This window comes from Cnephaeus nilssonii (assembly GCF_951640355.1).
Source record: "Cnephaeus nilssonii genome assembly, chromosome: 11".
NCBI lineage: Eukaryota > Metazoa > Chordata > Mammalia > Chiroptera > Vespertilionidae > Cnephaeus > Cnephaeus nilssonii.
In genome coordinates, this window is record NC_137082.1 from 39,664,138 (window position 1) to 39,690,887 (window position 26,750).

General features: G+C 36.4%; 1 protein-coding gene across 20 annotated transcripts in view; it reads right to left on the reverse strand.

Moving 5' to 3' along the window:
- Positions 1-26,750, reverse strand: part of TCF4 (transcription factor 4) — a 340,184-nt gene that overhangs the window by 99,386 nt on the left and 214,048 nt on the right. For 15 of the 20 annotated variants that reach the window (XM_079784804.1, XM_079784818.1, XM_079784802.1 and 12 more), the window contains 2 exons: positions 25,615-25,744; positions 25,085-25,134 (listed from right to left, as the gene is read on the reverse strand). In XM_079784804.1, the coding sequence (XP_079640930.1) occupies positions 25,085-25,134; positions 25,615-25,744 (180 nt within the window). The remainder of the gene's footprint in view (positions 1-25,084; positions 25,135-25,614; positions 25,745-26,750) is intronic. The other 5 variants (XM_079784801.1, XM_079784798.1, XM_079784816.1 and 2 more) reach the window with 1 other exon arrangement.

Consider the following 26,750-nt stretch of genomic DNA (forward strand, 5'->3'; position numbering starts at 1 on the left):
GTAAAACTATATTTTTGAAGTTCTGGACACTTAAAATACATCCATATTATTCTTACCTTCTTCTATATTCCAAAGTTTATAGTTCTTTTGTGGTTTTCCAAAAGAAGTCCTTGACAGATATACTTGAGTTGAAATTGGGAACACATACCTAGCGTTGTAAGAAATTTGGGCAATATCTGACCAGAAATCTCTAATGCATGTGTACAGTATCACCTCCAAGGATAGATATTCAATAGAAATTTGCTGAATGACTGAATGAAGCAACCACTGCATTAAGAACAAGTAAATATTCAAATTCTACATCACTTGAGTGAGGAACTTCGGTCCATCCAGTGAAGTGCACAGGATTCAGTGACATATACAACACTTCGCCTGCCCTCAAAGACCTGACCACGTGGCTCAAGAGATGGGACCTCTGCCTTGAACAAAATTTAAAAATAGGACTAAAGACAAATGTTTTAAATGTGAAGTAGGGGCAATCATATACATGTTAAGCAGTACGACACCAAACTACTACAGGGAAAGGAACTGAACTATTCACTTCCAAACACAGATCTCACTAAAGTAAATTCTACTTTTTGTTTTCTGAATGACTATAACATCATGCAGTTACTGCACAGTCAAAATAAATCCAATAAACAGAGGGAGCGGGGGAGGGGGAGAGAGAGAGAGAGAGAGAGAGAGAGAGAGAGAGAGAGAGAGAGAGACTTACCCTGCACATTGTCCAGAATAAGGCAGGTGCTCAATAAAGTAGTTGAATGAATGATCATATGGAGGGAATGTCATTTCCCCCCCAGAATGTAACATGGTAGAAGTTGAAAAACACATAACTCTGTTTAAGTCATTGAACACCTAATTTTTTTTTCATAGAATACTTACTTACTTGTATAATGTTGCTCCCCATTACTTAGCATAGCTAAATTAGCTAAATTTCAGACACAACAAAAACAAAGATATTCATGATATACAGTGATTACATAACATAATGGGAACCAGCAAACCTGTTAATTAAATAACTGCCTGGGGGAAATATCTACCCCATCAAAAATTTTTGGTAATAAGACAGTTAACTGATACATGTATATGATATGCAATTTAAGAAACATACAATTGCCTAAATTTGTCCTAATCTTCTTAACAGTGTTTGGCAATAATTATTATCATTCCTACACTAAAGGTAGAAAATTAAGGCACAAAGACCCTCAGATGACATTGCACAGACCACAAAGTTATTAAGACAGTGGAGTCGGGATATGAGCAAAGTTATAAAATACCAAGATCTTAACCTTGAGGGTCAGACTTGTCTGTATGAAAATCACAAACTTGCTACTCTACAGTGAAGTTTTAGTTTCCTCATCTTAACACAAGCACTTCTGAGGCATAAATGGAGGACACCTAGTTCAGCATCTCAGTGGGGTATTTATTACAAATGAGAGTGCATTTCCTGGACCCTCCTCTTCAGTTTCCTGTATGCAAAAGTGCCTTAAAGAGCAGTTGGAAAACAATCTCCACCTAAAATAGACTTGGGTAACAGAAGTCCACTAAAAGGGGAAATATTATAAAAATACAGCACCATGCTAACGTGTTCACTACTAAACAAAGCTAACAAATCACACAACATTTTGGAGTACACACAACTACTGACATGAGCAGCATGTATGTGTTTAAAATATAATTTCTGTTGATGCTTTATATTAAAGTCTATTCTCTCATATTTAAACATAAATGAAAAGTAATTTTTGCCAAATCAGGAAAAAGAGGCTATCTAAGCTACCATTATCCATTGAAGAAAAAAGGAGGTATTACTGATTTAATTTATTCAGGAGTTAAACAATTAGTTTTTAACTCTCCAGTAGGAGTCACTATAAACAATAAATTTAATTCCTAAGTTAAATTAATGTTGGTGTTTAGTTAGTAAATGCATATACATGTGTTGCTATATTTTAAAAAATTAATAAATGGTAATAGCTTATATCTAAAGCTTAATATCCACCTTAAACTTTAAATTAAATAATTGCAATGACAAAAACCTTTAAGTATGAGTACAACTTCATAAAAGATTTAATTATCAAAAGAGGATGCAGACACACATACACACACAGTAAAAATATTTTTTTCTGAAGAGCAGCCTGTAATCTAGTAGTGAATACAAACTTCTTATATGTACATTCCTATATTTCTTTGCATTGAGATCTTTAGAATGTAAAATAGGTTCTCTTATTAAGCTAGCGAGCATTTTACTTAAAAAAATGGATTTTCTTCAGTGGGAATCCTATTTATCTTCTTCTTCTTTTTTTTTTAATCCTCACCTGAGTATATATTATTTCCATTGATTTTTTTTTTTTTTCTTTTTAGAGAGAAAAAGAGTAGAGGGCAAGGGGCTGGGGAGGGGGGCGGGAGAGAGAAACACTGCTGTGAGAGAGACACATCAATTGGTTGGTTGCCTCCCTCACATGTCCAGACCAGGCCAGGATCAAGCCTGCAACTGAGGTACGTGCCCTTGACTGGGAATCGAACCCACTGAGAAAAACTGGCCAGGGTGAGAATCCCTTTTATCTTAAACTCTTTTTTTCAAATACACATACACTTGGAGAAAATATTTCACATAAATATATTTGTCAGATAAATATAAAATATTTATTTGAAGTAAATCAAAATATCAGCATAGACTGTAAAATCTAGTTTTTATTTGTGGTTTTATCAGCAACTTCCTATTGTTAGCTTGAATTGGCTACTTTTATGTGGCCTGGATTCATATGTAGACATCCAAATGGTTTATCAGATGATCAAATATGTATTTTCTTTCTGGCTTGTCAGATGGCTTATGGTCATATTAATTATAATGCTATTTACATTGATTACTAAGGTAAGCAATGTGGGCTACTTTTTTAACTGTGCTTTTGTTCTATAAATATCTGACTTCTATCTTTCCATGGCAGTATTTCTCTTCAGAAGAAAGAAGAGGTTTCTCATTTTGCTTTATAAGGTATTATAAAAACTTACACAGACATATTATTTTGGTGACATACAGGAATATGCAAAATATAGGTTCCCAAATTATTGTATCCAATTTGATCTCGTTTGAGTCATTTTCCCACTTTTCTACATATTTTCTTTTCTCTGTGGTAAAGAATACAGTGAGTATGCCACTGCCCACATGAGCATAACAAGAACTTCAGCAAGCAAATGGCATTACCCTAACAGACTAGAGAACATGTTATCTATTGGCATGCATGATCTGGTAAAGTGAAATGGTAAGTTGCAAGAACAGAATATATACATGTCTCTGTGTAACTGTAATGGAAACTGCATGCATACGCAAACTAAAGTTCACTTCTTCAATTTCATGCAAAGATCTATAAGTGCAAAAGTCATAAATTTATTCTTTCAAATATCAAGTGAAAATTAGAAAAAGATAATGTAAGTGACATTTCTAACAACTGAAAGATACATTTTAGTAAAGGAGAAAAGACTTTATTATGATTCTTATTTTTCCCCAGGACATTATTCTCTTTCCCCTGGGATAAGTGGAATGTTCTTTGAAAAAAAAAAAAAATCCTTTACTCTAACCCAGTGTAATCCATAGCCAGTCTCCAAGTTTGATACAAAAACAAACCATTTCTATTTTGGTACAATGAGGAAGCACAGCACTGGACAATATAAAAACAGAGAGGGAGGAAGTTGACTCAGATTGCTGCACTTCCTAGATGAAGAGAGCTAGCAGGCTCCCCACAATCACCTGAATAGAATGAAATAAGACGAAAACTGTTTTTTCCGTCGAATTGATGCACGTGTAAAAATGAATTCCCGAACAAGGGGAAATCCTGGGTATGTTTGTTTGTCTGGATGAAGGATTCCATTTGAGAAGTTTTTGACAAAGTGGATTGATGAAGCAGACTGGAATCTGGGCACAGGATGTACACAATTTTTTAAAATTTGTGAATAAACACTGGGCTTCCCAAAGCATTGCTCAATGATCAAAGGGGAAATATAATATCACAATGAAAATCATTTTTATTCTAAATAGGATAACTGTCTAGGGTTTGTTAATCTCGTTGGGGTGGGAATTCTAACAATTTCCTCAAGGTTACTAAATGTTGATTACATGGACTTGTTTGACATCCGTGAGCAAGTGGAACAATAAATTGCTGAGCAGAAAACAAACAATTTCAAATACTTTATTGATTATCTCTGATAAACAGGAAAAAAAAGAGTAGGAAAAAATGATGAAAAATAAATAAATTTTAAAATAAAAGTGAAGGCCCATATAAAATTGGCATCCTATGCACATCCATTATTGAAATGCCTGTTTATATTCCTGCTTTATCAAGTTTCTGCCCAAAACATTTTTTCATATAACTGGTAACCAGCCACTTTGAGTAAGAATTAGTGGTGCTTCGAGGAGAAAGGAGTGGAAGATGTAAGTGCCCTCAAGTTCGATCCATAATCTAAAGCTTAACCCTTTGCACTCGCTTGCTTTTTTCTCGATTCCTTTATTCTACTCGGGATTTAATTTTTTAAATACCCCAGATTTTACAAAGCGCGGCAGTAGAATAAAAAACTGGAGTTTCTTTTCATACAAACTTATTTATTTGGATTTTTTTATATTTCAAATTATTGATACATTCAAAGAGTAATTTTAATCTCGACATCCGAGTGCAAAAGGTTAAACTGGTCATTGTACATTCCTGACCTAATGATGTATTAACTCAAAATGACCTTAAAAATTTAAGTACTTCAGTTTCAAAAATAAATTAGCTCTTTGTGCTGTTCATCATAAGCACTTAAACTCCCACCCTGCACATAAACACAGAGACAGCAATGAAGAGACAGGTGAGACAAGTTTTACATCAGCATCTACTAAGATACAAAGGCTTGTTGCAAATGCCATGAGTGACTCATACACAATTATTTTAAAAGGGAGAAGTTGGTAAATTCTGGGCTTCTCCTAAATAAAACAGAAATAAATTCATCACCTTTAAATATGTTTTTTTTTTTAATTTACCTTTATTGTTGGAAGTATTACAGATGTCTGCTTTTTTGTCCCCACCCCTCACCCATCCAGCTTTCATTGAAAGGAAACAGTATTTAAATTAGTACTGTTTGGCAAAAATTTAAAATTGATAAATTTTAGCTTCTAATATTAGGCCAACCCAAGCAGGTATAGGTGAGGAGTGCCCGAAGGTATATGGCATTAATGGTCTTACTTGCATTCCTTTGGGCTTGGGCAAAAACTGACTTAAATATATGTCTTCATAGTCACAATGAGCTTACTGTTAACAGTGTCAAGTTGCCAATGTGGTGCTTTCCAAGGAGAGGCAGGAAAAGTTGTCTCTATTTGTTTGACAAGGGTATTTGTTTCGCAAATGTCAGCACTTTACCTTTTCTGAACATGATTATCAAGTGCATTCTGAACATAAAACAATCTATAAATTGCTTAACATAAGTCAAAATCCCAAAGAGGTCAACTTTCCCACCCTTATCACTAGGTGGACATCTCCTTTACGGCAGAATGCGGCCTGTTCTCTATCATCTGCTTAGAGCCAGTGGGCCACGTCCTTTATGTGATTGGACACTTACCTACTTAGTGCCACCATGTAGAAAATGTGTTGTGTGCAAGGAGAGGGTACAAAACACTATAAACATAGCAGTTCCTCATGCCATATCCCTTTTGTACATGGGCTGTGTCCTTCCAATTTGCTAGCAATGTTAATTTTTAACTGATAAACTTCACATACTTTTTGAAATAAAAATAAGTAAACTTAAAAGTAAATAAAATTGCCTGGCCAGTGTGGCTCTGTGGTTGAGTGTCGAACTATAAACTAGGAGATCACAGTTCAATTCCCAGTCAGGGTACATGTCAGTGTTGAGGGCTCAGTCCACAGTAGGGGGCGTGCAGGAGGCGTCCGACCATGATGCTCTCTCATCATTGATGTTTCTCTCTCTCCCTCTCCCTTCCTCTCTGAAATAAAAAATATGTATTAAAAATAAACAAATAAATCAATAAATAAAATCATTGTGCTAGCAAGGCTTTCTCGGATTAAAGCATTTCTGTAGAGCCATTATTGTTCAATTATTAAACAAATGACTATATTTTATGATAATTATTAAACATGAAAAAGTAAAAAATAAGTTATATAATGTCTAACCACTGGGGTGTGCACCTGAAACTAATATAATACTGCATGTAAACTGTAATTGAAAAATTAAAGTGATTTAAATAAAATTTAAAAAAATAAAACTAAATTGTCTTTCTTGTTGTCCTAATGACTTTCAAGACAGGTAAAGTTTCTGATTCTTCAACCAGGTAAGTACATGGGGATGAAATCTCCATTGACTTCTTTATAACTAAATGTTTTAAATAAGTGTTAAATTGTGATTGTAACAGTTTTTCCCCCCATCTTTGAAATTTGTGTTTGTTTGTTTTTTCATTATAATGATATATCTCTGGACAACCAATCCTTGAAATTATAAAGAAAAACCAGGAGTTGTTTTTTGCAGTAAAACTAGCAAGAGCTCAACTACAGGGGAGAGATACATAGAAACTGCTAGACAAGCTCACCGCCAGTCTACGCCTCTGTCTTCATCTGCCAGTCCTGCACCTCAGCGATCCAGAATCAAGTTCTGTCCCTACTTCCAGATAAGGACCATTTCAGAAAACAGAATTCTCCAGCAGAGTTTAATGTCATCAGTTGTTACTAGATATCATGTACCTACTTTACTGTCCCCAAATATTATAAATTTTTAAAGAGCAGAGATTAAGACTGAACTTTCTCTGCTCCACCCTCTCACAATGGGATATGTACATGACAGGGGCTCAATCACATATTGCGCATTGAGTGAATGAGGAACAAAAAGAGATTTATTTCCTTCCTTCCTTCCCACAATGACAGAAATCATTAAGTTCAGAGTTGTCAGAAAAACATGGTATAGCCAGCTGTAACTTCAATTCAAGAATAAGTCAAGTCTTCATGAAATGGAAAAATGAGCATATTACTAGACAAACATTTTCAAATAGAACTATAGCTATTTTATACTGATAACACTAGAACGTACATACTATCATGAATTGTTCCCCTAGTTTTCATATGTTCTAATTGTTACTTTTTATTTTTATTTTTTTAAATATATTTTTATTGATTTCAGAGGAGAAGGAAGAGGGAGAGAGAGAAAAAAAAATCCACGATGAGAGAGAATCATGGATTGGCTGCCTCCTCCAAGTCCCCCACTGGGGATCAAGCCCACAACCCGGGCATGTGCCCTTGACCAGAATCGAACCTGGGACCTTTCAGTTAGCAGGCTGACGCTCTATCCACTGAACAAAACCGGCCAGGGCAAATTGTTACTTTTTATTTTATGAGCCTGGCCAATCCCTTACCTGGATTATAAACTGTTGAAGATTAAGGATGAACCAAGTTTTATTTGCTGGGCTGGCAGAGAGCATATTCATTTACATATACACTTCACAGAAGGGGGCTTGGAGGACCTAATTTATCTCCCTTACTTTGTACAGTGTGGCTATTTTCTCAATGGAATAATTAATAGTATCAACAATATGCCAAAAGTATAAAAATGGATACATACACTGTCCCTTTTGAGAGCTGATACTGTGCTGCCACTCAGCGTGTGTGAGGCAGACTTCTGTTTGTCTCATGTATTCTTTCACTGGTAGGCCTTCCAATTATTTAAACTACACTCTACTTGAAAAATTCAATTTTGTAAACATTTTCTTGGAGGGACAACATTCTCCTCTGGCTAGCCATTATTTCCTAATGATGTGGGTTAAAACAAAACAAAGAAGCAGGTGCTTTCCATATCATTTCCACATATTTAACTTTTTTTTTGCTGTCCTTTCCAACATAGCCAATTTAACTAGATTTTAGGCACTACGGAAAAAAAAAAGTCTTTTTAAAAAGATGTTATTTTGTTTCATTGTTAACAAAAATATGCTGATAACAAAGGAACTCTCCTACAATTATAGTAAATCCTGTAATTGATTTCATTTTCTATATTGTACATTATTGTGACAATAGACTGTATGATTACATCAGTGATTGGACTTCTTAAGGGTCATAGTCTCTATATGCGTTTTAGTCCACAAGGTGGATCAGGGAGCTAGGTGCTATAAAAGGAACTCATGCTTGGTTAACTACGTGTAGCTGAGTATTTCTTTACATAAATTTTCACAATGGCAGGAACTTTAGTCTACTGCTTTGCACCCTCCGGGGTGCCTGGCATGGAGTAGGTGTGCAATAAATATTTGCTGAATTTTAAAACTTAACACTTGAGCCTGAAGCTGATTTTATGCTAAATGGGTATATGATGATATATGATCATCAATCTCTCCCCACAGCTTCTGGCTGATAACAGGATTCTTTAACCATTGGGGAACTACAGACCCCTTTTGACAATCTGATAGAAATTATACTGTTTCCTGTTACCTCTGTAATATACATAGCTGATGAATGGAATTATTTGGCTAGGAATCCTAAGAGAAAGGCACTAACATTTTGTAAAGACTGGTTTGAAATATACTTGAGATCTGTAAATGCAGAAGCCTTATCTTTTTATGAATCAAGCTTAATGTGTCAGGTTTACCTAAAATTTATGAAGTATAATAACACAACAACACACTTTCAATATCCTTAAATAAGAAATTTTGTCTGAAAGTAATTCTAAAATAACTTATCACTTCAGTTGTTTGTACCTTTTTTAAAGTTCCCTAACTTATTGATAACATCACAGACACACCTGGTCGCAATTCAATAGTTAAGGATCTGTCCGGTTTCCTTTAAAATTCCCAATTTTTGATGTTTGTAGGAAAACTGCCAGAATCTTAAATGTGCTATGCAGAGTTGTTTGTAGAGATGTAAATTTCATTTCTCTCTCCTTTCATATTAATTTCTTTCTAAAAAAATTTAAAACTGCTAAGTTATTTTGAATCACACAGTGCATGAAAACAGACTGGCTTAATACTTGAGATGTTTTATCTTCGTTATCTCTGGCTCTTGACCTCCAAAATGCAGAAGTTAAAAGAAAAGCCCTTAACTCACCTCCACTTTTCGCAATATACCTTAATTTCTTTGAGTAAAGTGCTTCATTTTAAACCTGGCCCAATGGCTGACACTTAAAACCAAAAATCTCAATAAGTGGCTACAATGCTTAACAGGTTGGCATTCGCAGTGCTTGCGCCATGCAAGTAAACTCAGGACATGCCACCCTACTGTGTAATACAGTTAATCTGGACTCCGTAATCTCACTGTGATTATCCATTTTGTTGTTTTCAAGACTGCAAGTTCCCAGTCAGGTTGGAAGGCTGACTGAGCTTATTTTCCAGCGAATATTGTTTCTGCTCTCTGTTGAGTTGGGAGCACAGCTGTGCAAAGTAGTTTCACTGAACCAAGGGATAGTCACAGAATAATCAGCTCAAAACTTTGTCCAAGTTCACAAGCTACAAACTGCATAATAATTATACGAACTCCTCCAAAACCACGACCACTTGCGTGACTTTTAAACTGGATCTGTGTCAAGTGGTCCTGATTTATGTTGATCCCAAGGGTATTTTTTTCCCTTGACTTCACCCAATTTACACAGCAATGGACGAGGACTGAGCTTAATTTCATTTCCATACAGTAACCAGCACGCTATTTGTGTTTTATAAATGTAATGGTAATAGTAGGAACGGAACCTAAACTCTCAATTCAAATAAAACTGTAATAGTAAGAGCATTATCTTTTAAAAAATAGCAGCTTGACTTAGTGACAGCATTATTCTTAATAATAAAAACAATGTCACGTCCTTAAGTCATACTCCACATACTTTTCAATGCCCTGAAATAACTTCTATTAATAGCGCTAAGTCTTGTATTGAGAATTGAGTCCTCAGAGTGAATGCACTCTTTAGTATATTTTGATGACTTATCATAGGAGAAAAAGACCTTCCATTATATCTAGTGGAAATCTCCAATTCCACAGTCCAAGGTAAATCAAAATGGTCCTTAATTTAAAGTATTAAAAACTATGGCTAAGACACTAAGTCTAGAAAAGAAATTCACTTCAAAAAAAAAAAAAAGGCAATAGTATAAACTCTTGGCTACTAAAACCAAGTTTCAAATTTCAAATGGAAGAAGTTGACAGTGCCTTCACTTTTCTAGAAGGGAGAGCATATAGGTCAAAATAATTTGAGTTATCAAGTTGAATTAATAAATTTTGACGGGGCTAACCTGGAACTAAAATTATTAAGTGTTCAAAATAATTCACTGCCTAATCTAGAAAGCATCTTAATCCTAAAAGCCATGAGTTAGTAACACCTTTCTTCGGTGGCTAAGAGGCACATGATTTCCACTGTCAAAGACAACCATTTCAATGGGTTAATATCCAAACATGTCCTGATAAAATACTCAGCTCTTACTTTATGTGGGGGTGGAAGGAAGTTTTGGCAGTCAATTCTTAGGAATTGAAAACAATGTCTTAGAAGCCGGACGAGGACCAGATTTAGCTGTGTGATGCTCGTGCTGACAGACAAGAACAGAACAAACACATCAGCGCAGAGAGTGTGTGGCCACAGTTGTGGGGCTGACACCCAGGGAAACCTGTCTTTAATTTATCCCGTCGTGTGCATTTTTGGCAAGGATCTCCAAAAATCATTTACATACCATATGCCCTGAATTACCTAGGCACAATGGCTGTGGATAAATACGATGTTTCAGGTCTGATTGTTTGCTTCCTTTTGTAAGTTTTGCAGCTTTCATTTCATTTTTCTCTTTGCTAAATAATTTAATGCAATACTGTGTGCTGCAAAAGACTGTTTTGCTAAATCAGTGAATAGTTCATTGTGCCTTGTGATGAGGAAAAAAAGAAATGATCCTGACGTGAGGTGGGAGACCAGGATGCATTATTTCTCCCATGTAAGAATCCAGTAAAGGATATCAGCTTCTTAGCTTCTTATACTTTGGACACATTTTAACCTTTGTCTCTTTACTAGGCATATAAACGCAAAGCATTCAACAATAAAATAAACAGAAATGAGCTAATATGACTGCTAATATTACTAAATTGGTTAGCAAGATTTCATGTTTAAAAGGGATCCCCGAAATTAGACTCTTGGTAATTCCTATATTTGTTCCTCTTATAATTAAAAGCCACTATTACTGTGCCTAAGTGTCCCTCTTTCCACCCAACTGGTATCAATACAAACTTGGTAACACTTGTCCAGATTTTCAAACTAAATTTTAAGTCAGATTGAATAAACGTATACTTAAACCAAAAAGATCAATAGTCTAAAAAAGGCTTGGAGCAGAACTATGTACATATTTTTTGTTGTGTACTATAAATTTGACTGTATAAACTTCCAATTAAAAATGACATTCACACCATCATTTTTGATAGAATTTTGCACAGTAGGAATACTCATTAATGCAGGGTAATACAGTGTGATAAGCAGCTTAGACATCAAAATAGAAAAAAAAAATCATGCCAGTTGGTCTACTCTTTACATGCACAAAATAAAACTTAAAAAATTAAATACCTGAGGAATTAATTAAAAAGAACACTTATTGGCATATGTGTTTTTTAACTATGTCATATCAAGAGCATGCCTATTCTCTAGTCAGTTTCTGCTGCAGAGATCTAAGTCTCAACACAAAAGAGAAATCACAGCCATCCCCTAGTTGATGATAATACATTAAATGCATTACAACATTCAAATGGAATAAAATACAATCTAAATGATTTTACTTGTCTTACAACTACCCTCCTTAATAGAATATATGTGCATATATACCGTATTATATGTTATGAAAAATATATTATTCATATATATGTATCTATTTACATATTTTTTTACCATTTAATGTGAAGTATCTGACATTTCTGAATTCTTTGCAGTATTAATAAGAGAGGCAAAAGCCCATCCGCTACAAAGTGTATGCTTGTGGGTCATTTCTTAGTCTTTAACTGGGAAAATAGTTATTGAATTAATTCTCATCTGTATGTAAGTAAGTGGCAAAGGAGATGTGTCCATATACTAGCAGAGAAATAAATAAAAGGCAATGTAGTGATTTCAGAACACTATTAAATAATTTGCTTTAAGGAGCAAAAAAAGAAAAAGGGTACCACTTGAGGGCCGGCAATGAAAGGGTTAACAGACATATGCTGTATAATTAGGAGATGCATTAATGATTATGAATAGTAAATGATTTGGTGCAAAGAAAAAAATTTTAGTCAAAGGGACATGTACCTATCTTACATGTTTATTAGTAACTGTATATAACTAGAGAATTCTGCTATTAAGAATCTTGCATTATTGGTGTAAATACTTCCAAGGGTACATCAAATTGTAATCTTTCATACGACATCCATCAAACCAGGCTGGAGATTTTGACAAACATTAAACACAGTAAGGAGGCAATTATGTATGCATGATTTAATCTGCAACTAATTAATATGCAAATTTATTCATATGTTAGTTACTAAATTAAAAATGCAAAGAAGCCCTTATGGTGATTCTCGAAATTTTGCACAAACAGAACATTTAAAATGTAAGAAAAATGAAGTTTTTCAGAAATCTATAACACACTTTCACTGTCTCCAGAACCTGTTGCACTAAGAAGACTCAAAAATATGTGTTTAAATACTAGATAATAATTTAAAAGGTGTGCTAATTTCATGTGAGAATGTGGGAACAGAAAGGTTAATCAGCATTCTCTTGAACTCTTAAGAGATACACTCTAATTACCAGACAAATGGTATTCTATTTCTAAGCTTCCTTCCCTGCTTTTAGGGTTGTCAGAAGTTGGTCATCCTACTGATATCCTGGGCAAATGGTGAGGGGAATAAATAGTATTTAAAAGCAACTAGATATATTGAAAATTCTAGGGTGACTTGGAGACCATTTGGTGTTCACTAAACATACAATTCATTCCTCAAGATGGCAACTCGCTGTTTTTGCCTTTGGGGAAAGCTCTTTGCAAACAGAGGAATGGGAGGGAAATCTTGATAGCGATTAGAAATTCTCCCAAACTGAATGCATCTTCAAATAAAATAATGTGGCTAACCCAAGAGCAACAACCTCCCCAAAAAGCAGAAGGTAATTTCATCCGAGTTCAATCTGGCTATTTTAGCCCTGCATTTTCCAGGCAGTCCAAAACTGATTTGAATCTGTGATGGGAAGAGGAGGGATGGACAGTAGTGATAATTTATAGGTATCTTCTGGTGCCTGCTTACAAGGGAGCATCCATTCACGTGCACACGTTATCCTTTGGCTCTCTTGCCTTTGCAAGAATCTGATTTCCCTCTGACTTTTTTCGTGATCAGCAGCAAGATTTTATGTGGGCCACCTCTCATCTGATTACCTTTCTCACCCGAAGTCCGATGGCCAGGCTTACAGCTCCTGAAGCTGGCACCTGGAACAGCTGTAGCGGCCTCAAGAAATCAACACAAGTCAACTGAATGAGGGAGCACAATAACAGTGTCTACGGCTCTTCTCAGGGCTCTGAACTCTCACCCACGGTAAAAAAAAAAAAAAAAAAAAAAAAAAATCACCATCAGTCTCATCGCTGCCAAGTGACACACAAAAAGGAAGTTAACCATTGGCTGTGACTTGCATTCACAGTCTGACTCTGATCTCCCAGCCTCCCTCAGCCCCTTCTGATGCCAAGTGGACTACAGCTTGCCCATTTCATTTCAGCCACGGCAGCCAAAAAAAGCACTGCCCCAGCGTGCGGTGACAAGCGGTCTGTTTTGATATTAGTACCTCAGTATGTGATAGAAGAGAGTCAGATGTCCCCAAACTATTGCTCCCCCCTGGGGGCCACTGTCCTGGCCTTGCTTGGCCAGAAAGACGGTGCGTGTGCAGCAAATCCTCAGCTTTGAAAGCACAGGGGAGGGAAACCCACCACCCTCAGGACCCAGCTGAAACTGCGAGGCGGGCCTCTTCTGGGGAGAGGATCCATGCCTCCCGGTTCCCCACGCTGGCTAGCCAGAAATACACCTCGGATTCCAGTCTCTCCCTGCCAGCCAGCACACCTGAGCGCAAACTGGCTCACAGAAATAAGAATAGGCGTCTTTTTCTTAGGTAATTAAATCTTAGTAGGCTCTAGTAAGTAAACAGCAGATTTTCTTATTTTTCTTTCATGAAAGAAAGGGGACTATTTGAAGTTGAGAATAATGGATTTTTTTTCCTTGACCCCCCGAGAGGGAGGAGGGTGGGAATAAAGCCTTCCCCCTTTGTCCAGCACATTCTGATTTTCTTGCTAAAGGCACAGAATCCGACTCTAACCAGGTTGAACCTGAGTGCGGCCTGTAAGGGCCTCTTTCTCTCCAACATTAACATATCTCGCCTTTTCCGATTCCAATGAGGCCTCACCAGGGGCAGATCTGCCTTTCTGGGCATTTCAGGAGCCTGAGAGTAACCGGAGCATCTTTATATTTTACAGATGACTCCGTTTTTGTAGTGACCAGAACTGAACATAAAGCCTTTAAAAGCTTCAACGTACACATTTGTGCATTCATTACACAGTGTTAAATCTAATTTGTTCTTTTTACTGTCGCAGGAAGCACATGTTTAAAGCAATCTGTTTCCTCATGTGAATGCTTTCCTGTCTGTTTAAAAAAAATTGCGACACTCTTTACCCCGAGTAACCAAGAGGTGATCATAAATATCCCTAAATAGCATTAAACAGATATGAAAGACATTAACACTTTCAGAATGCCAAAGTAGTATTAAAAAAAATTCTAACAGATGCTCCTAGGTCAAAAAGTGAAATGTGTGTTTCCTGAAAAAACACTCTCATCAGAATTGTAAGTGAACTGCGAGTGGAGAAGTGAGGTGTTGCTGAACAAATGAGGATCCTCTCGGTGAGGAGCACAATCCACTGCCAAAGGGCACTTGCTACAAAAAGCCACATGTAAGTGGAAGTTTGCAGAAAACCAATCTCCTCTGTAATCCACCAGGTGGCAATGACAACAGACCAAGGTGGCTCCCTCGGATCTATCCGGCTTCCCAGGGAAAGGTTCTGTCTGTGAGTGGACGCTTGGTCCCTGCTCAGGGACACGGAGGAAGCTGTCCATCCACAAGGGCCTCTCCCCAGGAACCCAACGTGGTGCCGGGTTTTTCTGTGAATTAAAACCGGCTGGGGAAGGACATCCTGGTGGGATGTAGAGACCATGCTCTTTCTCCCCGACCCCCCCTTTTCCAGATGTTCTTCTCCCCGCCTAACTGCAAGAGTTAAGTAGTCAGCCCTTATAAAAAATTGTTTTAAGTTTCCCACAGCCAACAAGCAAAAATACGTCTATGATTTCAGCAAGGGCACTGAGAAAAAGCACATTACAATGCGGCAACGGCCAGGATCCAGCAAGTCTTCGACTTGACCCTTAAAACATCTGTATAAATAGTCCTGTTTAATGTTAGAAATTTACCTAAACAGTCCTAAACAAATCAAACTCCGACTTGGTAAGAGAAGCAAACTGCCACACACACCCACCTCGTCAACTCATCTTCATCTTGCCGGACGAATTAAAACCCCAGGCCTAACGTTCCCTTACCAAGGGCACCGGAGCCAGGCCTGCCGAAGAGGAAGCACGCATCACTCCCAGGACCCCGCTCTGGCCAATTATAGAAAAACACCGATAGAACGAGACAGGAGAGCATGCATCTCCTATCACGTAGGCAGGGCTGATTTAGGCTAAACCAGCTACTGGCAGGGGGAATCACTGTGAGGAGCTTTGTCATCTTGGACTGATGTCCCATTCAAAGGAAAAAAGATGGAGTCCACACTTTAGCACAAACTTGTAGAGTGAGCGGTCTAATATGGAAAAAGGCTGGCTGGAGGCCTTGGCCTGGCTGAGACACTACTACAAGGACAAGAAGATACACAAAGCACTTGCAATCTGTAATAATAAAAGGGTAATATGCTAATTAGACCATACATCCTTCCGGACGTCTTTCCAATATGCTAATTAGACCAGACATCCTTCCGGACGTCTTTCCTTCCAAACAAAGCCACAGCTGGCGGGGGCTGTGGCAGAGGCGGCAGAGACCCCAAGCTGTGGCAGCAGCGGGCGGGGGTGGGGGCGGGGCCAAGGCCCTTACACGAATTTCGTGCATCGGGCCTCTAGTATTTTATCATTTCAGAAACACCAAGTGGCCTTCGGTAGGCAGGATTCTTCTGCATGCCAGCTGAGACTCTGCTCTTAGTTTCTGCCCTGCTACCAACTACTCTGGTAAACTATCTGCTGAATTCTTCTCCAGTGCCAGAAGATAGGAGTTACCTTGTTGCTAATGTTAACAAGGCAGTGTTTGTCATCACTATCATCAGCTGTTACCATATCTTAGATATTACAATGCGACAGGACCATGCTAACCACCATTAAAAACCCCAGCTGATCAGATTCCATGTTCTTAAGCACTGGACCATTCTGTCTCCATTACAGAAATGCTATCCTGGGCTGTCTAGTCTTTCTAACAGATCTGCCTAGTGGGTGGAAGTTGTGCGTTATCACTAGTGCACTACGTGGGGGTACTGAGACTCATTCTCCAGTGAGATGAAACTTCCGAATACTTAATGTATTCTGAGTTTCCATTTCCTTAGCCATGAATAAACAGTAGTACCCATCTCACAGAATTTTGGTAGGATTAAATGATTTAAAACAGATGCAAAGTGTTCATGTTTGGCATAGAGTAAACACTGCGTTAAGGGTGTGTATTAGTATACCAATATCATCTCATTAAACAGACACCATTTATATGTATTTTGTTAACCATGAAATAGGTGTGTGACCTTACCAAGGCCACTGGGTAAATAGAGGATATTACACATGAAATTAGGGAGAGCTCTTTATTTCTACCCTACTATACCATTTTTATTGCTATATTTATTCATTGGAAATAGATTTCAAAGTAATGTGCATAACACAATGAGTTTAGCTTCTATGAGACAAAAAAGATGTATATAAAATAAGACCTTACCTTCTTTAAGGTGGATACATAATAAATCCAAAGGACAAAAAGTGCTTGTGGTATACTGAGGGTTATTTTATTTTGATTGCACAACCATCTCCAAAGGCCAGACTTTATGCTTTTGAAAATGATAAGGCCATTCCACAAATTAGGATGTGAGACAACAATGGGGATTTCCTTAACATGAAGAATCTTGGTTAGGAAGGTTTACGATTTAAATGAAGGGCACACGGGAGAGAAAGAAATGTTCAAATGGATGGTATGTCTAGATTTTATTTTAGTTGAACAATATACTTGGAATGAGTATGTATGAAGAAAGAGATGAATGAATGAATGAAAACTTCTGAAAATGCTTTTTCCCCTGGGTGCTCCCAGCTTATTTTAGGGATCCACTTAATAGCTAGATGTTGATGTAATTTATTAAAGAGAAAACAAAAGTAGCATTATTTTGTTTTACAAGTAAAAGAATTACCTATTGGGGTTTGATTTTTGTAATTCTAACTATATACGTCCATAATAAATATGCTTAATCCTCTTTTCTTTTGCCTAGCACTACCAATTCAGCTATAGATTATATGTGGCAATGTCTTGTATGCATCTAAACATGAACTTCATATGAAGGCACTATATGAGGAACCCATAGGCTTTGGTAATAAAATTTCACTCATGCAGCATATGTCTTAGTATTAAATGGCAGAATTTGTACCTTTTTATTACATAATAGTATGTTCAAATAGTACATTAGTTACAGAAATAGGTTTATTTTCTATTTAGCTTAATGACTTTAAAAATTCAAATTGATTGAGCAAATTTTCATCACTAGGCCATGAACGTTCTTTTAAAATCTCAGCTCCAGTAGTAATGAAAAGGAGTTTAGCACTGCTGCATCCTTCACAAATTTTATTTTTAGCCCATCTGCTAACATCTCAAGTTATTAGACTTCCTTATGATGATAAAAGCCCCAGTTTTTATACTCTACTTATTATTGAATTATTTTGTGCTTCAAGTTCATTTTATAATAAGCAAGCCAGAAAATATTATTGTACCTTGGGTTAATACACCTGAGCACCTGTGAAACAACCGAATTCCCCAAACAGGGTTACTTGAAAGCATTAACGCTAAGAAATCAGCCACCTACTTGAAACTGCTTTCTCATAGCAGCTAATGATATAATGATATACTGTGCCAATCGGTAGAATGAAGCCATTACAATATTATTATAAGTATAATCCAGAAGGCACATTTAGAATGATATGGGTTGGGAGGGAGGAGGCTGCTCTAGACAGTTAGGCACTCATTCTCAGATAATATCAAAATAATTGTTTCAAAACAGCATTTTTCTAAAATGGTAACTGTAAGTGGTGACAGTGACAGTTTTTACATGGATGTGTGAGGAATGTACCACAAGGGTCGTTTTTCTGAGAAAATATAAGTCTTTCTAACAGGAGTCCATGCTTCACAAAGGAAATGCCTTTGAATTACTGTCATTGCGAACACAACTGAATTCTAGCAACAGAACACAAATTTTTCTTTACAACTTGCTATGAAGAGGACTTCAGAAAAAAAAATGTCCCCAGTCTTCTGTTCCACAGAATACTCAAAAGAAATTTAGTGAAACCTAATATACACACAGATCCTCTTCTGATTACTCTAGAAGTAATCGCTTATATATCAAGTTTCAACCCTAGTAGCAGATTTATGATTAATTAATTCCTCAGATGAAAAAGTTAGACTAGAGAGACAATAGGGGGTGTCATTAAAACACTGAAATATAATTATTAAAATGTCCTTTTCAAGATCTAATTTGCCATTCTTTCAGAACTGAATATATAGTTCTCACCAAAACTTCAATCCTATTTTCCACCCCTGAAACTCTTTAAGATGCTGAATCTTCTGCACTACCTTCATTTCTCTGAAGAGGGAGCATACGCTCAAGCAAAGCCACAAAGTCCTAACCAGCCAGCACCTCTGCAGCAGCTGCAACTTTAAAAAGGGGAATCGTTCGCATGCTGCTGCTTTGAGATAAAATAATCGAGCATTTAAAACCACACATTTTGCACTGCATTTTATAAAAGCTCTATCCTCTAAAATGAGCACCCACACTCGTGTACACAAACACAGCTTGGGAAGGGTGGGATCAAGGCTGAGAATCTCATGCTATTGCTTTGAAATGCAACATTATGTTCAGTCTAAGAATTCAGCGAAATTTATTAAAAAAAACAAAACAACAATAACAAAAGCAAGTGTCTGTCAACAGCCTGACAATTTCATCTGCTTCAAGGAAATACAACTTTGCTATTTTTGAAGAGACCTTCATTCTTTTTAGGGTATTTGGTACCTATTACGAGAGAATCTTTAGTCCTCCAAATGCCATCTAACTTTGATTTATTATTTCAAACAAAAACTTTAGATGTTTGAAACCAGGAAACACACCTTGGAAATGCAGTAATTATCAATGATCGAGGAAAAAAATAGGGGAAAAAATCTCTATGTTAGAAAATAAAACAAATGCTTTAATACATGGAATATTAAAAGTTCACAAAAGTGGTAGTCGACTGAATATTAAGCCAACCATCTATATTATTCCATAAGCATAAAATAAATTCACAGATCCAGAATAACTTTTCATAATTTCAAAACATATGCAAGCCGTGTTTCAATTCTCGATCTAGGTAAAGCAGCCTTGCAGCAGCTTTAGATTTCTTAATAATTAAACACCACTCAGGTGAAGTCTATGACTTCACACCAAATACACTCTTCAATGAACGTGATAAAGTAAGGTCCAAAATCAGAGTTCCCGGAAGTGTATTTCTCCTTTCTCAACAAATGATTCTAGTTTTACACTAAATGCTATTATTTCAAAATTCTAAACAAAAAATATAGAAAATTGTAGCAAACTCCTGAAGGACTGGAATGCCTAATGGTATATATGCTGTATATTTGCATGTCTTGTATGCTTTTGAAATAGTTTTAATGCAATAAGAACCCTCAATGAAAACTTAAATATACAGAAATTCTCCTATATCTGTTTCATAACCAGCCATTTGTAAAAAGCATGACCTCTAACTGCAACAGTGAGAATATGATTGGTTTTCAAAGAAACAATGAATATGCTAAACTTTGGAAGCTTTTGGTTTACTGAATTCAGTATTAACTGCACAAAATAAGGAATACTCTGTGGTGAATATTTATCCAATTTCAAGGTATTTCCCAGTGTCACATTCTATATAAATTGTGTGAATATTATGTTTCCCCTATTTGGGATGATTTAATTGCATTATCCTTCACCCACCTATACACTTTCATAATTAGTAAGCACAAGTTTAATATCCAAACTTCGTGCTTCAATATCTTTAATTGAAAAAATGGTCATACTATGTTTAAAGTTGGAATACTGTGACTTATCCTAACATTTCAGTGTAAATTCCTATATGTTTTCACAAAGTACCTACCTCTCCGGGAATGGCCCTTGAAGGGGCTCCTCTCATCACACAATTGGCTGGCTACTTCTAGACATTCCTATTCAAGATAGAGCTCAGGCGGCTGACAGATCATTTTAAACTTAATACAAATTTTATTTTAACAAAAGTTGTCTTGTCACTGAAGTTACAATTTGGTTGACATGATAAAGCATCATTGTGACTTCCTTATGATCAGTTTTAAAAGTGATGGGGGAAATTATGCATTTTAAGTACTGAATTTTTTGATCATATAAGATTTCTGGGCCTCTACTATGGAAGAAACAATTTACCAACTTCTCTTTTAAATTGTGATTTCTTCATGCATTTAAGAAAAGTGTTTTTCTCCAAATAACTTCAGGTATGAACTCAACATCCTGTTTGAAACCTTCAAATATGAAGGGTTTTTAATATAATGGAAATCACACAAAATAATTAATGTCATCAGCATTATCCACCTTTTTGTGATTTTCTAGTAATCTCTTCTATAAAAGGAAGTCTCATCAGAACTTTAAGATTTTACTTTATTTAGAATTTTTTCCTTATGAAAATTGCTAAACATTGAATTTTTATTTTTCAAATCCATATGATGATTAACTCAGGTCTCAAGTTTTCTTGGAGGTTCTAAATTTTATTTTAGAATATTTATGATAGTAGAGATTGTCTTCCTTAAAATCCGTTTGTCCAAAATGATCTCTGACCACTTAACACAATGACAGATCCTCCTAAATTTCAAATAAAAAAACAAACACACAAACAATAACACCAAAACTAAAACTGCAATTCAACACAGAAAATAGACTTTACTGAAAAGTACAGTGTGAATAAAGGATCACTTAGTGATATACAAGACCATAAACTATTTCTAAGGATAAAACTTATTTCCAGAGAACTCTGAGGTTCTAGGGATTTCAGCGGAGAGTGACAGTGGATTCAAAACTGGATTAGAAGTGGAGATAGATTCCACCAATGTTTAAATGACTGTAGTTATTAATAGTTTCTGGTAAAATGTATATTGTTTTGAAACATTCCAAATTATAAGATTAAAGCCTTATGTATTTACATAGTGATAGGCACACGAATGTTTCTGAAAGTAATGCATGTCTTTGTGTTTGGAAAAAATATTTTAAAACTACACAATATGAAAAGTTTTTGCTTTCTAGATGTTAATGCTCCTGTGTTAACATCTAAGAATCGTGGATCATTTTTCCAAAAATGTGATTTAAAATGGTGGATTTTTCTGCATAAATTCATGATTTAGTGTGTATGTTATTAGGTTATACGAAGGGTAAGACAACTGCTGAAAAGAGCAGTAAAGTTGAAAAATACTAAGATGGTAAGTGGTTTTAAAAAGAAAACCAAGATGTGGAAATCAAACAAATAAGAAGTTCACAAGCAGAGTCTAGAAATTAGCTAAGAGAAACAAACTGGCATCAACAAAAGGAGCTTTCTGACTTAAGTCCCATCACCAGGTAAGGGCTACAAGGGCCTGGGATGGGACTGAAAGGAGCCCATGGTGGAACCTGAACAGAGAACGTGACAATGTTCTGCGTGCTAAGCAGGGCCCTGGGCAATGCGAGTTGTCATTGCACACAGCCTTTCCTTTAAACACAACATCCCCCTCGCCCTACTGCAGGCCTGTTCTCCAGAGGGCAGGACTTCCGCCCCACTGCGCCTGTGCCACAGACCCTGCAGGATGGCCTCCGCCCCTTCCCCTGCCAGGCTTCCTCAGTGACCTGAGGGCTCCAGGAGCAGCAGAGAGCACAGACACACGCTCAAGGACCTGCCAGTTCCATGGCACACTGTTGGGCCAGGCGGACGTTTTCTCTCTCCCACAGATGCTGCAGTATTCTCAAAAACAGGGCCAGGCAAGCCCCTCACTCTCTTCATTTCCTACAAGACCCCGCCTAATGGCCGCCAGAGAAGTCCAGCCTCTGCCCCACAGTCATGTCATCAGTAACATCTGATTACAGATGTCACAGTTTCAGTTTTCTTTGTTTTATGTTAAGGAAGAGAAAGGTCCCATTTTGAAAAACAACAACAACAACAACAACAACAACAACAAAGTGGAGTTGACACAACAGATTGTGACAGATTTATTACTATTATCATGGTAAATATGTATGAAAGAAAACATAAATGTCTTTATCTAGTCATAATCACTCCAAAGGAAACCTTTTATTAACCGCAATTTTTGTTATTTGTTATAAAAATATTCATATATATTAAAGCAAGTTTTAGAGGTGTCTCTTATCAAATAAATATTCATAAGTGTATCTGAGCTTAAAAAGAGAATTAAACATAGCAAAGATCTAAAAATACAGAGATATAGATCTACTGGGGCAAAAGTGTTACAGTGTCTACTACAGACCATCTCTTTGGGTCAAAATAAAATATACATTTTGTGTGATGGTAATGCATGTAATCGATACATACAACAAAGCTAATATAAACTAAGTTACACTGCTATTTAAACAGAGCTAGATTATTTTTAAAGTAATGACAATAAATAGATTATTGGATTCCAAAAATGAACCAAGCTATCTTCTTCTTCTTGAATAAAACAAAAAGTCAAGCACACAAAAAAGGGTAACATGTCCATTTCAACAGAATTTCCCTCCTTGTCTTTCAAAAAAGGTACCCTATTTACCAAGATGTTCTATAAGGACCATTAAAATAAGTAGCCAAGATACACTTTCTATGAATAGTAATTCCTAAACTGATCATCAAAACCCCAAAATTAAATAATGCAAACTAAATTTCCAATTCCAGATTTATTCAGAAGGAAAATGTACTTTAATATTTGTTAACATATCAGCAACACATAAATTGTCTTAATAGCAAAGGAAATTTTGCTATTAAGACAATTTTCTATAGTGGCCAGTTCCCTCCAGGGAAATACTTAAAAATATACAATGAATTATGAGAAATTGTTGTTAGCAATGAATAAGCAGATAGATAATTTCTAATGCCACACCAAAGCACTCCTTAGAAACTGCAGATTTCTGCATTATTTTAGCGTTGGAAAAAAACAATAACAACCTAAATGTATTTGAATATGAGGCATAAATAGGGCATTATAGCTTTAAGTTTTGCTTGGCTTTTATACCACAGAGCTATTCTATCATTTCAGAACATTCAAAGGTTCACTTATTATACTTAATGCTGTCCGTATTAGGTTCAGGCATGTTTAAAATGTAAACAGCTGTGAGGACTATATCATTTCAAGTTTTCATAAAAGCTATTAAGAGCTAAAGTTTCATCTACATTAAATCCATCACAAATTTCAAGCTTAAACTATGCTTATAAAAACCTAAGGGGATATTAGTCAATTTCAATACAACATAGGAAAATCAAAGAATAAACAACTCAGTACATATTAAGTGACTTATTGGTAGTCCAAAGTGACTATTCTGTATGCATTGGCAGTTTTATTTACACAATATTTTTCTATATTTATGGATACTTTTGTGATGCCTCTTCAACATGGCCAAGTTTATGATAATCAGCATACAAAATCTGCTTTTTTTCCCCCTGATAAGAGTTATTCTGATATATTCACTTAATAAATTTTTAGATGAACTGAACTGAAATCAAGTCAAATACACAGGTGTTTGGGTTAATCTAACAGTGCATCTGCAAAAACTATTATTCTTCTAATTTATTAAAAATAAAATAAAATAAATATGCAAGAATTGCTTAGTAAAATATTTTCAGAAATATAAATACAATTTATTTTAGAGTGTAAGAACTTATAATAGGCCCATTATCATTCTTTTCAAAGAATACCAGTGTCCTACAGAACAGACATTTAAATTATAATATCTATCTCATAGAAAGGAAAGAAAAATTGGGGGGGGGGGAGGAGTGGTAGAAAGGAAGGAGAATACAAGAAGAGAAGAACTCATATTTTTATTCTATCTGAAGAGGAAATTATTAGAAATAGACCAGTTTTAAATGAAAAAAACACACACACAAAACCAGGACCTCAAATCTGAAAATATATGTAAGAAATGAAAATAAGATATCACATATTTCATTGTGATCACAACCACTGTTTGCTATGCTGGGGACTGGAGGGACCTCAGCCACTCCTGCATTTAGCTCGCTGTTAGAAAGACCCAGAATGCTTTTGGTTACAGCTGGATTCTTCTTGCTGTCACCTGGTGTTCCAGACACAAATGGCTGCAGAAGCAGCTACCTTTGCAGACTTATTCAGTAACCTCTTTAGAAAATAGAGACATTCTCTCTGCACTCTGGCCTGAAAACCATGTAAATTTTTCCTAAATCCTCTCCACAAATCTCCTTTCGCATGCAAATCCATAAATCATCATAATACTGACAAAGAATTTAACCAACACATGAAACTAATACTCATTCTCTTGAAAGCTCCGCACAGGTAACACTCCTGGACCTCCAGGCACCTTTTCAAGCCCCCCTTCAGAGCTTCACCTGCTGAATACCCACACAACCACCCAGTCTTCCAGAATACGCCATTAATCACTCCGGCGTGGGTCAGGTGGCTGCACGTGCAGGGCATTCCCTCCTCATCACCTTCTAGATAACCTTGCAGCTCTGGTGCATGGAACCCCACTTCCTCCGCCTGCCCTCACATCTCACAAAACAGAATGAAATTAATAATATCCAAAGCAGAAACAAGCAGTACTTACTGAAGATGGCAAACCTGGAGGAACTTTTCGAACTTTCTTTGTCTGTACCTCTGAAAGAAAATGAAGAGGCTGTGAGCTCCCCGCAGGCCCATTTTCCTAACTAAAGCAGATTAAACCATGAAGCCTTTTAGATTAGACCAGATTTTCTTAAATCGTTATCTTAGCAAAATGTTGCTACCGTGATCACCTTTTACCCTGGCAGAATTCAAATTCTGCCTTTTTCATAAAAGTGCACATATTTAACTTTTTAATACTCTGATTCTTTAAAATGTTTCTCACATGGGCAGCGAAGAGAACCTAAGAAGTAAGTGCTCACTATAACAGCTCTTCCTCTACTGTAGATTGTTAACATACTCACCCAATGCACTACTGAGGGGGAATCATGAGCCTGACTATTGAGCAACATTTTATGATTTTTTTTCTTTTTTTATTGGGGGGGGGGGGGATAGGATGAGAGGGTGATATTAAAAAAGAAAGAAAAGAGAGACTCCTAATAATCACTCAGGCATTCAAACAGAGGAATACCTTACCCATGGCACTACTGTGAAGAGGCCTCCTTCGGGGGTTATTGCTAGAATACTGATAATACTGGGAACCAGGTTTGGTGGGCGAAAGGGTTCCTGGATTGCCCATATCCATGTCACCTCCAAGGAGACTCTGCTGAAAGGTTAAAAAGGGAAAACAAACATATAAGGTTAATTTCTCACATTCACCACCCCCCAACTGATTGTTAGTACTTAAACCAATGCAATAAAGAAAACAGCATCTGCTAAGCTGAAACAATTAAAACCCAACAAAACAAAAAGGGAAAGGAAGCAGTCTAAGAAGCTAGCACAGAGTTGGTGAATTTTTAATTCCTACTTTGGAACGGAAGGTAGAAGGTGATTCCCTTCAAGGCAATATTTTAATCTTTTAAGAGGACTAACATTTTGATTTAAAAGAAAAGGGCACTTATGTAAGACTAATGTTTTCTTTATCTCTGCTTAAGCTCACATCTGGGAACTATTCATGCCCTGCCTTAACAAGAACCAAGAAGCATCTGATTTTCCGAACGCACACAACTCCCTGGCTGCTCACGTCGGGGGTGAGTGTAGATAGATGCTTCAGTCCACTGAGAACCCTGCCTCTGCATCGGCACAGCACGCTCCTCCACAGATTTACGCAGCACCCACAGAAAGGAAAATGCCAGCGATCCGGGAGGAAATTCAAATCCTCACATTAACTTCCAAAATCATAGGAACGGGAGGCTTTCTACCCTAACAGGAACAAATTAAAGAACTTTAGGTGCCCTCTTGAGGACTATCAGAGGTTGAAACACATCCCCACAGATTAAACATTTACCTGAACACGAGAAAACTTTCACAAATATCATTAACTTATCACACTGTGACAAATTACTAAACCTTCGAAAATGATGACATGAAAGATTATATAATATCACATTTTCTAAAAACTACATAGAAACTTACCCATAACATATAAATCGCCTGATTATGCTCTGCATTGAACACATTGTTCTTTTAATTATTCTGATGTGAAGGAAAACAAGTGTAGATACTACCATTTATATTAAGAACAAATTTACTATTTAATAAAGAAATTTTAAAATTAAGTACTAAAAAATCTAACTTTATCGTTACTTGTAATCAACTTTTACTGACTGAAC